This window comes from Mustela nivalis (genome assembly GCF_964662115.1).
Source record: "Mustela nivalis genome assembly, chromosome: 7".
NCBI classification, from domain to species: domain Eukaryota; kingdom Metazoa; phylum Chordata; class Mammalia; order Carnivora; family Mustelidae; genus Mustela; species Mustela nivalis.
In genome coordinates this window covers 80845334-80861770 of record NC_139026.1, presented here as the reverse complement: position 1 = coordinate 80861770, position 16437 = coordinate 80845334, and the positions used below count along the sequence as shown (strand labels likewise).

Genomic DNA, 16437 nt, shown 5'->3' with positions numbered 1-16437 from the left:
CTGACTTTGTAGATTTTTATGCAGTAGTATATAGAATTATTTAGGCAGCATTTTATTTTTATTTTATTTAAAGATTTTGAGAGAGAGCCTGCATGAGCACAAGCCTAGGGAGAGGCAGAGGAAGAATGAGACCCTCGGCGGAGTCTCATACGGGGCTCTATCCTAGGACGCTGGGATCATGACCTGAGCTGAAGCAGGACACTGAACCTAGTGTGCCACCCAGGCGTCCCTAGCCAGCATTTTATTTTATTTATTTTTTTAAAAGATTTTATTTATTTATCTGATAGACAGTGAGAGGGAACACAAGCAGGGGAAGTGGGAGGGGAAGAAGCAGGCTTCCCGGCAGAGCAGGTGGGCCTCGGTCCCAGGATGAGACCCAAGCAGAAGGCAGACCCTTAAGAACTGAGTCACCTAGCTCCCCGCCCCCCGGCCAAGCAGCATTTTAAAAACCATCTTGTCCCCACCCAGTTCTCAGAGATTCTGATATAATAGTTGTTGTATGGGGCTCTCTGGGTGATTTCCATGTGTGGCCTGAGTTTGAGGTACTTTGTCCTAGACTGTTGGCATTTGTGAGAGAAATCTTTGCAAGTACGAAATTTCATAGACCTTTTGCTGTAAGAACAGTAACATATAATTGAATTTATAGCAAGAGAAAACAAAGTTACATGGTGAGGGGACATGAGGTGACCTGGTTTAGTGACTTACCCTGATTTCATACTTTTAACTGCTTTAGTCTTGAGGCCTCACTGCCGTGAATTTCAAACTTAACTATTATTTTGAAAAGTAGTAACATTGAAAATCATAAGATGAGGTGTTATGGCTCTTGTTACTGAGCTCAGACCTACAATCTAAGAGGAAAGACTACACTGATTTCCTCCATTTTAGTTTGTATAATATAGTGAAACAAAGATAATGTACATAATGAAACTGAGCCATGGATATCAGTGTGCTTTCTTTTTCTTTTCTTTTCTCCCCCCCGGCCCCCCCAGTTTAAAACACCATATGATTAGTTTGGATTGAAGATTAATTTAAAAGCCTTCAGGGATCCTCTCTTCCTTTTCTAAAGTCAGCATATGTGGCATTTTAATTTTGCTCCAGGATAAGCAAATATTTTGTTTGGCTGAAATGCATTTTATTTTAGGGGAATCTGTATAGTAACAAAGGAAAATTTTAGACGTATTTCCATATTTTCTGTGCCATCTGAGGAGGGAATTTTAATATGTTTGGAGAGTTCCTGACTAGGAAGTGGTTTTTCAGTCTGTAGTATATGCTACCTAAGAGGGTTTTTTTTTTTTTTTAAATTTATTAACATATAATGTATTATTTGCTTCAGGGTACAGGTTTGTGAATCATCAGGTTTTTTTTTTTTTAAGTGTTTATTTATTTATTTGACAGAGACACAGGGAGAGAGGGAACACAAGCAGGGGGAGTGGGAGAGGGAGAAGCAGGCTCCCTGTGGAGCCGGGACCCTGACTGGGGCTTGATCCCAGAACTCTGGGATCATGATCCTAGCCAAAGGCAGACGCTTAATGAGTGAGCTACGTAGGTGCCCTGTGAATCATCAGTCTTACACAGTTCACAGCACTCACCATAGCACATTCCTTTCCCAATGTCCATAACCCAGCTACCCTCTACCTAACAGTTTTAAATCTTGTTAAAATAATACCTTGAATAAGGGAGAAATTTCCAAAACTCCTCAAATTACCTTAGCCATATTGAATTTACAAAATTCGATTTGCAGGTTTTTTTTTTACTGTAAAATTGAACAGTAAGTTGTTATGTTATTAAGTAAATTCCTTGTTAGTTTTAAAACTGAAATACTTACATAGGACTCTTTATTTCTGTCTTACTCGTTAGGTGTAAAGATTTCTCTCTGTGTTACTGGAATCCCTATTGGATGCTGCCCTCTGATGTTTGTGGAATGAACTGCTTTTGGGAAGCGGCTTTTAGGTAGGCACCTAAATTTAATTGGTAGATCAGTGTAGGTAAGATTAGATAGTACATAGTAAGTTTTTGACTGTAATAGAACACAAAAATGTTATCCTGTAATTTAGTATTGTCTTATAAGCAAGTAATTCATTTTCTGATTGGGTTTTCTATTTATCCTGCATTATAGTTGTTATAACTAATTTTTAGTATATACTGTGTATAAAATGCTCTAATTTGTTTTTAGGTGTTATTAAGGTAAACTGTTGTTTTAGCATTTATGTTATAATTTTAGGTAACTGAGTAAGAAACTGTTAAGCAGGTGGTAAAGATAGATTTCCCTTGACATTTACAAACATATATATGGCATTTATCTACTTTAAAGCTGCTGAAAAAACATTTTGGTAGGTGGTTGGGGATAATTGAGGACAGATTATGTTATTGTCAGAGAAATTGAATATTGAGGAATGAGAGGATAAAAATAAGTGTTTAATGAAGGGACAAATATTGATATGACATTGCTAATTGAACTTGTATGTCACTCAGTAGATTGGCTTTGTACATGGCTCTGGATAATGAAGGCCTTGGATTCTGCTCTCCCCTTCAATGAAAGAAGTGATGATAGGAAAGAGCAATCAGACTGTCTCCTTGACATAGTGGCAGGGGATACTTAGGCAATAGCCTGAAATGCCCTTCCTAACAGTAAAATTTCTTTGAGAGCCACTTATTTTTACTGTCTTTATCATTATTTTAAATTTTAATTCTACTCATTCTATTTTCTAGGTACTGTGCCAGGTGCTTAGACCAGACTCTGAGTCTTGTTAATGTGGCTCCATCTTTCTGGGGCTTGCATTCTGTAGGAGTTTCACACTAATAACCCCGAGATAAAGATAGAGGGTGACAAGTTATAGCTGTGATGAGGGGAGAAGCAAATGAGTCATCAGATGGGATCATCTTAAGGCGTCAGGGAAAGCTTCCTGGTGGGAGTGACTGTATGAGGAACATGGAAATGAGTCAGGCTCAAGGCCAGGTGATAAAGTATTTTAGGTGGGAAGAACTATGTTCTTTATACATATTAGTAGTATATACTTTTATATTCTTGTATTCCTGATACATTATACATACCATGAACAACTAGGAAGGAGTCATTGAAATCCATTATTTTAATTATATCTCATTGCTATGGAAAAGATTGGGTGATTGAGATTCTAATATGAGTTAGTTAAATCAGATTATTCAAACTTTTAAAAAACTAACTTTTTAAAGATAATATTTGTCCTTCAGCTTGTTCGTAAATTTGGAGACTTGGCATTCTATATTGTGCTCTATATATCTAGCTTTTCATTGTTATAAAAGTTTGCTAATGAATAGAGTATTGACAGCCACCACTTTGCTATCTCCAGCTTTGTGGCATAAATCTACTCACTCTGAAAGCTGGGTAAGCTTGAAAACTGTATACCCTGATTTGTACAACCCAGGTCCTTTTGTAGGTTACAACATGGGCAGTAATCTTCCCTCCCCTTCCACTGAGTATAAGAGTACCAGAGGGAAGTTGATCTAGTCTGAATACTGGAGGCTCTGCTTATTATTTTTCTTGTTTTGTCTTCTCCAGCTCATTATTTTCCTAATGCTCCCAAGTATTCCTTGGAAGGAATTACATGTGGATGGATACATAATGTTGTAAACTCTTGTGCTATTACTTTTCTGAATTTGAGATTTTAAGTTATACTTTTCTGTTGCACTCTCTACTTGTAATATTAAATCCACAGTATATGTCTATAACCATATTGTTGTATGTATCAAATCATTATGTAAAATCTCTCAAACTTAGTTTCTTACTTAGAATTTAGGATCTTTCTTATTTACTCTGTTTGAACGTGGGAGACGAGCCAAGATGCCATATAATTGCCGTATCATTGTCACCCAACATTGCAGTGTTAACTCTGAATAGCACCTTAGTTTTCCTAACTCTAAGAGCTTGTCTGCCCACCTGGTAAAGCTTCTTTGAAATTCCCAGTTACTACAGACCTTAGGTCCGCATTTTGCCAGGCACCAGTGGGCCCTTAGCTGGCGCCGTTTTCCTCCCAGGCCTGTCCCAGCTTCCCCAATTGGAATTCTTTATAGTGTGTGACTTTTATTTTGATCAGAGCTTATCTAGGGGATTATTTCTCCCAGTTAATTTATACAGTGAACATAAAATCATATAAAAAAGAAAAACTGCTTTTGATGTGCATAGGCTTTTAGTAATTCAAATCCGTATATACTAAATCATTTCCTGACCAACTGAATTTGTCCCAGCAGCTTGTCAGAATGCTCACACCTCTCCTGTCTTTTCTGTTCTTGAAACAAAACCAAACACAAAATTTCTACAACATTCTGCACTCAACCCTTTTTTACCATCAAGAATTCTTTGTTCACTCTGTTTCTCTTCATCAGCAAGACTTGTGAGAGTATCTACTGACTTCATGCTCTTAAACAACAACAAAACGCCTTCCCTCTTCAACATGTCTGAGCAGCACTGGCCATCTGACTAACCCTCGTCCCCTACTGTGAAGTCACCTCTGACCTCTGAATTGTTCTTCTGGGCCCCAAATTTTTTTGGTACCTTTGACACTGGTTACCACTTCCTCTTTGTTTCAACTCTGTCAGTCTCTGGCTCTTAAGACAAGGATCTCAGCTACTTGATCTCTCTGCTTCTCTACTCCTCTCCCTGTCCTGACTGTTCGATATTCATGTGCCTTAGGACTCTGCCCTTTTCTCTCCGCACTCCCTGGATAGTCACAGAATAATCTTTTAATTTTAATGAATTTTTAAAGATTTTATTTACTTATCTGAGAGAGGAAGAGAATGGGCTCAAGCAGGGGGATTGACAGAGAGAGAGGGAGAAGCTAGCTTCCTGCTCAGTAGTGAGCCTGACACAGGACTCAATGCCAGGACACTGGGATCATGACCTGAGCCTAAGGCAGCCTCTTGACTGACTGAACCACCCAGGTGCCCTCAGGATTATCTTTTTAACTGATAGCTTTACTTCAGAGCTGTTTTCTGAGCTCCAGAACTGAGTTTCCTGCTGCATTTTGGTCATTTTTTATCTTGCTGATTCAGATGCCTCACACTCTCTCGTTTACACCGGAATTCATGATCTGGTTTCTCATTCCTTCCCTCGTCTGTATTTTGTATCCTGATTTATGGCTGGCTTTGTTCATGTCAGTTCACGGTTGACTCTTATACCCAGCTTCTTTCACACGGTTGTTCCTGATAGCCTCTTGCTTCCTATTCCCTTAGTCATTGTGTTCATTCCTTCCTATCCAGCGATTTCCCTTTCCTACCCACTGCTTCCCCCTTCTCAGTATTCTCTTTATCGCTATGCTTATGAATCTGTTGTGGTTGTGCATCTTCCAGACTGTTGGCTTTGCAGAGAGATACCCTGTGTTGTTCATCGTCTAAGCCCCATGTGGAACAAGGTGCATGGCAACTGGTAAATAACTAATGATTTTCCCCAGCACTTCCAGACTGCTACTTTTGATGTTTGTATAGTGAGCTTCCATAAGTCTTTATTTTTTTTTCTCCCCCATTTAGGCAGTTACCATGCTTTCCCATGAAATCTTTTAAAATTCTTTCTTTTTGCAAGTGGCTGTAAATTGTATGAGGTCAGGATTGTGGCTTTCTTGCTTATCCCCAGTGTCTAGCATATGGAAGAAGTTCAAATACTCATTAAAGAGGATGAATTATATTACTAAATTGTGTTCTAAAAACTGTATGGATTTAAGTCTGCATCAACATTGTGTAAATGTACAGGTGTCACCATGACCTTAGCATTGTTGGGAATTAAAATTTTAGCATTTATTAGAGTAAAATGATAGAGTATTACTGATTTATATTTTGTTGATTATTTGCTGAATGTATTTTCATATTTGTTGAGCTTCTTAATCTTATGTTCTTTATATTTTCTGTATTGATAATTACCTCTTAAGTTTTTAATGCTTATTTTATGTTCTCTTAGGATAATCTGTTTTTGTTATTGAGTATAAATATCATTCTAGTTTCTTTTTTGTTTTAGTTATTTCATTAAGCAATCTGTTTCTCTCTCTCTCTCTGTCTTTTTTTTTTTTTAAAGTAAGCTCTGTGTCCAGTATGGGGCTTAAACTCAACTACCCCAAGATCAAGAGTTGTATGCTGTACCTACCGAACCAGCCAAGCACCTCTAAACAGTCTCCTAATTTTAGTGTTATTACTTAAAAATTCTCTTTTAATGTACTAATTTTGTTTTGCAGCTGGAGTTTTAAAAATATTTAATCTTTATGATGGGAATTGATTTTCAATTAGTGGAATCTGTGGTTACAAGTGAATTTAGTGTTATGTGTATTACTTTGAGTGGCCCATGCTAGTTTTTAGAGCTATATTTGTACAGATTATTTAAAAATATTTTTTAACAATTAGTACATCATTTCATGTTAAGTTTCTAGATTTTCTTTTTTATGCTATATCTAAGACCCTGAAGATTTTTCCAAGTATTGTATTTTGCTTCAAAAGTGACTATATAAGGGTGCCTGGGAGGCTCAGTCATTAAGCGTCTGCCTTCAGCTCAGATCATGATCCCAGAGTCCTGGGATGGAGCCCCACATTGGGCTCCCTGCTCTGTGGGAAGCCTGCGTCTCCCTCTCACTCTGCCTATTTGTGTTCTCTCTCTCTCTTTGTGTCAAATAAGTGAATAAAAACTTAAAAACAAACAAACAAACATGATTATATACAACTCTTTATTTTTGTTTTTAAAAGATTTTATTCATTCGTTTGACAGAGAGAGTACAAGCAGGGGGAGCAGCAGAAAGAGGGAGAAGCAGGCTTCCACTGAGCAGAGAGCCTTAAGTGGGACTTGATCTCAGGACACTGGGATTACAATGCTAGCCAAAAGCAGATGCCTATCCGACTGAGCCACCCAGGCACCCCTGTACAATTCTTTAAGTAGTTTTTTTTAACCTAGTATAATAATTCAACACTTTTTTTTTTTGAATAGTGAGAGGTAAATTTTCTTTTTAAGCTATACAGTAAGGAAATTGCCATTAATGGTTTTTTTTTTAAGATTTTATTTATTTATTTGACAGATCACAAGTAGGCAGAGAGGCAGAGAGAGAGAGAGAGAGAGAGGGAGGGAAACAGGCTCCCTGCTGAGCAGAGAGCCCGATGCGGGGCTTGATCCCAGGCCCTGAGACCATGACTTGAGCCGAAAGCAGAGGCTTAACCCACTGAGCCACCCAGGCGCCCCGCCATTAATGTTTCCGAACACAGTTTTCCATTTTGTTTAACTGCAAGGTATTTTTTTTTTTTTGTTTCTTTTTTAAAAGATTCTATTTATTTACTTGACAGAGATCACAAGTAGGCTGAGAGGCAGGCAGAGAGAGAGGGAAAGCAGGCTCCCCGCTGAGCAGAGAGTCTGATGCGGAGCTTGTTGATCCCAGGACCCTGGAATCATGACCTGAGCTGAACGCAGAGGCTTTAACCCACTGAGCCACCCAGGCACCCCTCTTAACTGCAAGTTTTTAAGGATGGTTCCTAGCTGTTACTTTTTAGTTGAGGTGATTGTTACCAGAAATTTAATTTGGTTTGACTTTGCATGTTTTATTATAATGCTAATTCTTGGCTTAAATACTATTAAACATTGTTTTATTTTCTAGAGAGAACACTAGGTTGAAAGAATACCCTGAAAGCTGGGCGCCTGGGTGGCTCAGTGGGTTAAGCCTCTGCCTTTAGCTCGGGTTGTGATCTCAGGGTCCTGGGATCGAGCTCTCGATCAGGCTCTCTGCTCAGTGGGGAGCCTGCTTCCCACACCCTGCTGACTTTTGCATACTTGTTGTGATCTCTCTCTCTCTGTGTCAAATAAAAAAATAAAATATATATATATATAAAAGAATACTCTGAAAGCTTTTTGTGCTGTCAAAATAAAAAAAGGAGGACACATGATTCCTTCATAGCAGAAATGTTACTTGAAATAAGTCTATTCCTAAGTTTTAGAAATCTGTTAACAGTGTTTGTATTAGAATTTATTATCTAAAATACTCTATTAACTTCTACATGTAACAGTACCTTTATTCCCTTTGTAATGTGTGGGGATAGTACCTTGATACTCTGTGGTTGTAGCATGCATTATTTTTGTTCAAGGTACTGGTTACAGTGATGATTGCAAAATAGTGATTTTTTGGAATTCTCTTTCCTTCTACATTATTGGCTGATACTTGTTTTTAAAGAAAGGTTTTTCCTTTCCCCCAACCCTTTTATTTAGTGTCTTCTTAGATTTATGGATTCATTTTCTTCTATGTGTTATCATTCATTAGTGTCATAATTCCTATTTATGATCTGGTTATGCCATATTTAGCCATGGAAGCAGTGAGCTATTATGTTTGAATCATCTGTAGAATTTTTTCTAATTATATTATCTGTAGAAAAATAGGTTTGAGGGACACCTGGGTGGCTCAGTCTTAAGCTTCTGCTTCCAGCTCAGATCATGATCCTGGCATTCTGGGATCGAGCCCTATATCGGGGTCCTGCTTGGCGGGAAGCCTCCTTCTCCCTCTCCCACCCCCCATGCTTCTGTTCCCTCTCTCACTGTGTCTCTATCAAAGAAATAAACAAAATCTTAAAAAAGAAAAATAGGTTTGACTTAAAAATGGCCTTTTGGGGGTGCCTGGGTGGCTCAGTTGATTAAGCAACTGCCTTTTGCTCAGGTCATGATCCTGGAGTCCTGGGATTGAGTCCCGCATTGGGCTCTGAGCTCCACAGGGAGTCTGCTTCTCTCTCTGACCTTCTCCCTTCTCATATACGCTCTCTCACTCTTTCTGTCTCTCAAATAAATAAATAAATAAATAAAATCTTTAAAAAAACTTTTAAAAAAATGACCTCTTGGATAATATTTCTTTAAATTTATAGGGACTTATCTCTTATTCATGCTGTGGTTAAAATATAGCACATTTTTACAGACCAGTAATCATTTTGGAACCAAATTACTTGGTTGGCTGCTTCCCTTTATCTTATTACAAGGTTTTAGTAATCCCTTCCTCTAGTGGTGGAAGATTACTTTAAATGTTTTTGGGTCGCAATCATTTCCTGTTTTGGGGGTCTAGGGGCAGGGTGGTAGGCAGTGAATCTTTAAAGTATGGTTTGTTTTATCATTTTAGGTGTTGAAGTCTGTACTGTATATAATGCTTCTGCTAAAAAGGGGCATATAACCAAAAGCAAATGCAATGTAGTTGACAGGACTCCTCCCAAAGAAACTGGTGGAAGGAGTGCTGGCGGTGTGACTAAAACAAGTCTTGCTAAAATGCCTGGGAGGAGTCAGACCTGGTACTGATTTTAGAGGGCTTTTTTTTTTTTTTTTTTAAACCCTGAAGAACATTTCACTTATTTTCTTAAGAAGGTTTTATAATATTTGTCTTTGTGTGTAGAGACTTCTGTGAAGTCTTGCTGTGGAATAAATTTGGGTGGCTCAGTGGGTTAAGCCTCTGCCTTCGACTCAGGTCATGATCTTGGGATCCCAGGATTGAGCCCTGCATCAGACTCCTTGCTCAATGGGGAGCCTGCTTCCCCCTCTCTCTCTGCCTGCCTCTCTGCCTACTTGTGATCTCTGTCAAATAAATAAATAAAATCTTTAAAAAAAATAATTTTATTTAATAACAATGTAGTCACACATAATTCTTTTCTTTATATGCTAGTGGATTATTATTAGTTCACTGTTAAGTTGCATGAGTTTTATTATGTACCTTAAGCCCAGTGCTCTGCACCCCTGTTCTGTATTAGAAGTAGGGTCTGACATAGCCTACGCCAGTAACTTGGGTTTAGGGAATCTTTCCTTCCAAAATGCCATGCTGGTGTTTAAATACATTTTAGACCACATCAGAAATTTTTACCTCTCATTGATTACTTGGTGAGTGGAACTGAATGTTTATAGGTGAAAAAATTTATGTGAAAGAAACTTCTTCCTATAATTAGTATGATTGAAGATTGGGTATAATACTGAAATATTTATGGATGAATTTATGTCTGGGTTTGCTTCAAAATGATATGTTGGTTAGTGAAGGGGATGTGAAGAGGGATTTTAGGTGAAATAAGAATACCTTTGAATGGATGATCATAGCAGTTAGGAGAGGGGTCCATGGGGATTTATTCTATTCTCTCTATTTCAATATGTTTTTGAGATTTTTTTTTAAATAAAAAAGCTAAAACGTAATTGAACAGAAGATCTTCAGTCGGTGATGTTCCCTTTGTCATTTGGGGGGTTCCTTGGGAGAATTAAGCTCCAATGCATCTAGTCTGAGTAATGAATTAACTTTTCTCTTGTGTAGAATGGTGTTACTTATGTGCTATTCTTGGGAGAATTGAGAAAGTAGTAGTTCTTTTTGTGGTTCCTAGTGAGGAACATTGGCTGAGAAAGACTGGTTGAGGATGCAGAAATATATAATTGTTCAACCTTGTACTGTTGTGTAATTTGATATTTCTTTGCTTTTTAAGTATAAATTTTTAACTTCAGTTTTTGAACATGGTCAAAAACATGTTGTTAACATGTTACCCTATACTAAAAGTGTTGGAAAATGTGGTTCTCTTTTCTGTTAGGTATGGTCTGAATGTACAGCCCATTCAGAGAATGCACCTCGCTGTGGTTGCCTGTGGTGAAAGACTGGAAGAAACTGTAACCATGTTGAAGTCAGCTATCATTTTCAGCATCAGACCTCTTCAGTTCCATATTTTTGCTGAAGATCAACTACATGATAGTTTTAAAGGCATAGTAAGTATTCGAGACTTTGTTAAGACTCTAGAGATGAATATTTAATGATATACTGTCATAGAATGTTGTTTTATTCCTTCATTGAACAAAAATATTTACTCGGTACCTAACTGCCCTCCTAGAGTTGGGCTGCCACTCCATCTAAGAGTCCAGATCTAGGTATAAGAGGAAGGTTTGTTTTCAAAAAGAAGTACATTGTTTAAAGTCCTTTGCCAAGCATGGAGGTTTTATTTCATTGACTGTAGATCTAGGATGATTTGACTGAAAGTCCTATGACTTAATTTCATTCCCATCGTTGGCTTGGGAGTGCCTCAAACAAAGTGTGCACAAAGATTTTAATTCTGTTTTCAGGGGTGGGAGCTCTAGATTGACCGTATGGAAGGAAGTGGCTTTTTGTTTTGATAAGAAAGTTCATTATTTTGGTTTTGTATTAGTTACAATCAGTTTGGCTATATTGGCAGAAAACCCAAACTAACAGTGTATTAAACAAGATAGAAGTTTATTTCTCTCTCACATAAGAGTAAGCAGTCTGTGGTATATGGTAGCTCTGTGTCTTCAGGGACACTGGCTTCTGTCTTATGACTGAGCCATTTTAATATAAGACGCCTCCTTCATGCTCCAAGGGGTCTACTCACTCTTCAGCTCTCACACCCATATTTTAACCAAATAAGGGAGAAAGGAGTGAAGAAGGCCAATCCTTTCCTACCCTCTGTAAATATTTTCTAGAAGTTGCATCTGACAGTCTTGCGGGTATCCTATTGGTCTAAACTTAATTGTGTAACCATACTGTTACAGCTGTTTGTGAGGGTTAAGAATATTCTCTTTAATCAGGACAGCTATGTAGCCTCCTAAACAATAAAAAAAAATTTACTGTGCAAGAAGAATAGAATAGATATGGGGGAAGAACTTTTAAGAAAAAGAAAAATCACCTAAAATCTCACTACCTTGTGTTCTGAGACAGTAGTAAAGATAATAATAGTGACTCTCCCCCTCCCCATTATCTCAGTTTATCTCTCTCTATACACTAAATTAAATTTCAAACTGATTTGGTTTTTATGTTTGGTCTAAATATGTAGAGAAACATTTATTTGATGTTTTCTAAAGTTAAAGTAGTTCAAAATAGTGAATGAAAAATACTACTTGTGACCTCAAGTCTTTCAGTTTCCTAACAAAACCTTTGAGTCCAAGGGGTATTAGGCTTTACTTAAATATATCTAGTGTCTGTATTTTTTTTTTAAGATTTTATTTATTTATTTGACAGAGAGAGAGAGATCACAAGTAGGCAGAGAGGCAGGCAGAGAGTGGGGGAGGGGGGAAGCAGGCTCCCTGCTGAGCAGAGAGCCTGATGCTGGGCTCCATCCCAGGACTCTGGGATCATGACCTCAGCTGAAGGCAGGGGCTTAACCCCCTGAGCCACTCAGGCGCCCCAGTGTCTGTCTGTGGTTTTTAAAAAATATTTTATTTTTAAGTAATCTCTACACCAATATGGGACTCAGACTTAAACCCTTAGATCAAGAGTTGCATGCTCTACCGACTAAGCCAGCCAGGTGCCTCTGGTGTCTGTATTTTTGATAGATGCTTTTGTGAGCTTGATCTCTTTGGATTGTTTTCGAAAATATTAACTGAGGAATTACTCTTGTCTTAAGAGTTCAAAGAACAGCAACAGATTGCTAGGGAACTGTGGAAACTTTTGGCAGTGTAATAAAAAAATGAAATTATTGTTTCATCTTACACACAGCCTCAGTGTTTTGTTCAAATCTGGCTGAGTGATTACTTGTGTAATATATACTGTATTTAAAAAAAATGATGTAATTATTTGCGTGGGGGTAGGGCAGAGAGAGAATGCTCAAGCAGACTTCCCACTGAATGTAGAGTATATTGAGGGAATATCCATCCACATTAAAAATACACAGATAGACAAATATTTTCTAACCAGTTTCATATTGGTCTGATTTTAAGTGTAGACATTTTTTAGTATACACACTCTGGTAATAAAATTAGTGCTTAATTTTTTTGAGCTTAATTTATTCAGGAATTGATAGGATTTATGTATCAGGTAAAGATGAGGTAGATGAACAACATGCAAGGCTTTCAGCTTTGTGATTTTGTGGTGGTTAACTTCCATTGTGCCTCTGATCTTTACGGTGGAGTCTTCTAGACTATTACTATATTAAATCAAGTTGTTTTAAATTAATTGATTAAATTATTTTAAATTTATACTGAATTATTTATATGAATCATATGGTCTTATAAAATTAATTAAATTATACATTACTTTATATTAATTATGTATAATTATATATTACTATATATAAAATTTGAATGTAAACAAATGGCGGGAAAGAAGAATCTGATTTTCTCTTAACTGTGTATAGCATAATATCTAATGTCTTTAATTTTTAGCTTTTTAAAATAATCTAGTGGTTTATAATTTTACAGTGAAACTTGCAAATGAAATAATCTAAACTAAGTTTTGTTTTTTTTTTAATAGCTTGATAGCTGGTCATTTCTGCAGACATTTAATTATTCATTATACCCAATAACTTTTCCAAGTGAGAATGCAGTGGAATGGAAAAAGCTTTTCAAGCCATGTGCTTCCCAGAGATTATTCTTGCCAGTAAGTTTTTTCTCTAGTGATTTTTTTTTCTTTTTCTAATTTTGCTTCTACACACATGAGTTAATGAAGAGTTGCATATAAATGAGTTAAATAAACATATACATGTAAATTTTCCCTTTGAACATTAGGGAAAAAACTTTCAATAGAACAAATAAAAGCTACAAAGAAAACATCTGTTAAAAATGAAAAATGTAAGTAATTTCTTTGGAAATACTATTTCTTACATTTTAACTTACTCAGGTGCTATAAACTGTTTTACTTCTAAGAAGAAATTGAGGTTATCAGATGTTACTGGAGCCAGGCCTCTTGCCCGCAGAAATTCAGGGGCAATATTACCTTCTGCATTTGTAATTTGGGAAGTGAAGTAGATTGTAACATTAAATAGTTGTTTCTATCTTATACTAAGCCACATTACCCTTTATGGGTTATATTTTAACACAGACCCAAATTTAAAGCATGTGAACTCTAAGGGGAATGAGAATGATTTATTCAGTGGAGCTGTTCTTTGGTAGTGTTCTCTGGTGATAAACCCTGATCTTTTTTTTTTTTTTTTTTCTTTATTTGACAAAGAGCACACAAGCAGGGGGAGCTGCAGGCAGAGAGAGGGAGAAGCAGGCTCCCCACTGAGCAGGGAGCCTGATGCAGAGCTTGATTCCCAGGACCCTGGAATGATGACCTGAACCAACGGCAGATGCTTAACCAACTCAGCCACCCAGGCGCCCCAGATTATTATTATTATTATTTTTAGCTAAAAATATTCAGAAGCAAGGTTATCTGTTCATTTTGAGTTGATTTCATCTACATCTATAGTAGTTGAAATAATGAATTTAAGAAGCTCACAAGTTTGTGGAAAGTATATAAATTATAGGGGAAGAAACTTTAGCTCCTTATTATTCTTAAGGGAACAAAGCAATTCTTAGCGTATTAAAATATAGTTTACTGAATCCAGGTCATCAGTAAGATTTAAATTTATAATTTTGAGGGGCGCCTGGGTGGCTCAGTGGGTTAAAGCCTCTGCCTTTGGCTTGGGTCATGATCTCAGGGTCCTGGGATTGAGAGCCCCGCATTGGGCTCTATGCTTGGCAGGGAGCCTGCTTTCCTCTCTCTCTGCCTGCCTCTCTGCCTGCTTGTGATCTCTCTGTGTCAAATAAATAAAATCTTAAAAAAAAAGTTATAATTTTGATCACTGAGTTTGCCTAACTGGTAATTTTGTTTCCATGCATAAAAAATGTGGATCCTAGGATCTTTCTCAGTCTCTGTTGCCGTTGTAAGAGGCACACAAATAAGGGATTAGGATGGGGGAAAAAAAAAGGCCCCAAAAGTTTTAGATACTTCATATAGACTTTGTAAGTTTAAAACACACAAAAAATTTTTTCACCAGAGATAAACTATTCAGCCATTTATTGAATTTCTAGTAAGTGTCACACCTGGGATTTTCGCATCAGTTTGAGAAGGGATTTGAGGCTGCTGTGCATATTGTAACAAAATGTAGCTCTTCCCTCAGTAGTTTATAGTCTAGTCAAAAAGCAAAGCTGTATATAATAACCGCCTCTCCCCCAAAACAATAATGAGTAATTGGTATTTATAAATGTGCCAAACAGTAGTATGGCCAAATGAGAAAGAGGATGGTTTGGTGTTTCTTGGACTGACAATCTCTAATGCAGTAAACAAATCATGTATTCTCTCTCAGAGTCTCAGTTTCCATGTTTATAAAATGAAAAGATTGGACCAAAAATATCCAAGTTTACTGCAAACTCTAATAAACTTGGGATTCCAAAGTTCATGCTGGAATTCTAGCTTTAGAGTTTGTTCAGACTTTCTACAGACTTTCTGTTTCTGAGTCTTGATTTCCTTATTTTATTTTATTATTTTTTAAAATTAACATAGAATGTATTATTTGCCGCAGGGGTACAGGTCTGTAAATCATCAGGCTTACATATTTCACAGCACTTAATAGCACATACCCTCCCCAATGTCCATAACCCAGCACTGTCCCTCCCCCCCAGCAATCCTCATTTTGTTTCCAGAGATTAAGAGTCTCTTTTGTCCCTCCCAATCCCATCTTGTTTGTGTCACTCCCAATCCCATCTTGTTTCAATTTTTCCTTCCCTACCCCCCACCAACCCTCCACCCTGCCTCTCAAATTCCTCATATCAGAGAGGTCATATGATAATTATCTTTCTCTGATTGACTTAGTTTGCTCAGCATAATACCCTCTAGTTCCATCCATGTCCCTATAAATGCAAGATTTCATTTCTTTTGATGGCTGCATAGTATTCCATTGTATATATATACCATATCTGTTCCATTCATCTGTTGATGGACATCTAGGTTCTTTCCATAGTTTGGCTATTGTGGACATTGCTGCTATAAACATTCAGGTGCACGTGCCACTTCAGATCACTACATTTGTATCTTTAGGATAAATAACCAGTAGTGTGATTGCTGGATGGTAGGGTAGCTCTATTTTCAACTTTTTGAGGAACCTTCATCTGTTTTCCAGAGTGGTTGCACCAGCTTGCATTCCCACCAACAGTGTAAGAGGGTTTCCCTTTTTCCGCATCCTCACCAGTATCTGACATTTCCTGACTTGTTAATTTTAGCCATTCTGACTGTTGTGAGGTGGTATCTCCTTGTGGTTTTGGTTTGTATTCCCTGATGCTGAGTGATGTTGAGCACTTTTTCCTGTGTCTGTTGGCCATCTGGATGTCCTCTTTGCAGAAATGTCTGTTTATGTCTTCTGCACATTTCTTGATTGGATTATTTGTTCTGTGGGTGTTGAGTTTGGTAAGTTCTTTATAAATTTTGGATACTAGCACTTTATCTGATGTGTTATTTGTGAATATCTTCTCCCATTCTGTCAGTTGTCTTTTGGTTTTGTCGATTTTTTGCTGTGCAAAAGCTTTTGATCTTGATGAAGTCCCAATAGTTCATTTTTGCCCTTGCTTCCCTTGCCTTTGGCGATGTTTCTAGGAGGAAGTTGCTGTGCCTGAGGTCGAAGAGGTTGCTGTAAAACAAAATTTTTATGTTGAATCACTGTAGTATCACATTTTATAAATTGCCTTATTTTCTGTCGAGAATCTGTACTGAAGTTCTGGTATATAGTAATGAATGGAACAGATGG

At 37.3% G+C, this 16437-nt stretch overlaps 1 protein-coding gene across 2 annotated transcripts in view; it reads left to right on the top strand.

Annotated features, from left to right (window-relative positions):
* Nucleotides 1-16437, top strand: part of GXYLT1 (glucoside xylosyltransferase 1) — a 54608-nt gene that overhangs the window by 9233 nt on the left and 28938 nt on the right. Inside the window, exons 2-4 of one of the 2 annotated variants that reach the window (XM_082742233.1) lie at nt 1858-1950; nt 10525-10696; nt 13188-13313. In XM_082742233.1, coding sequence (XP_082598359.1) covers nt 1858-1950; nt 10525-10696; nt 13188-13313 — 391 coding nt within the window. The remainder of the gene's footprint in view (nt 1-1857; nt 1951-10524; nt 10697-13187; nt 13314-16437) is intronic. The other variant, XM_082742234.1, reaches the window with a different exon arrangement.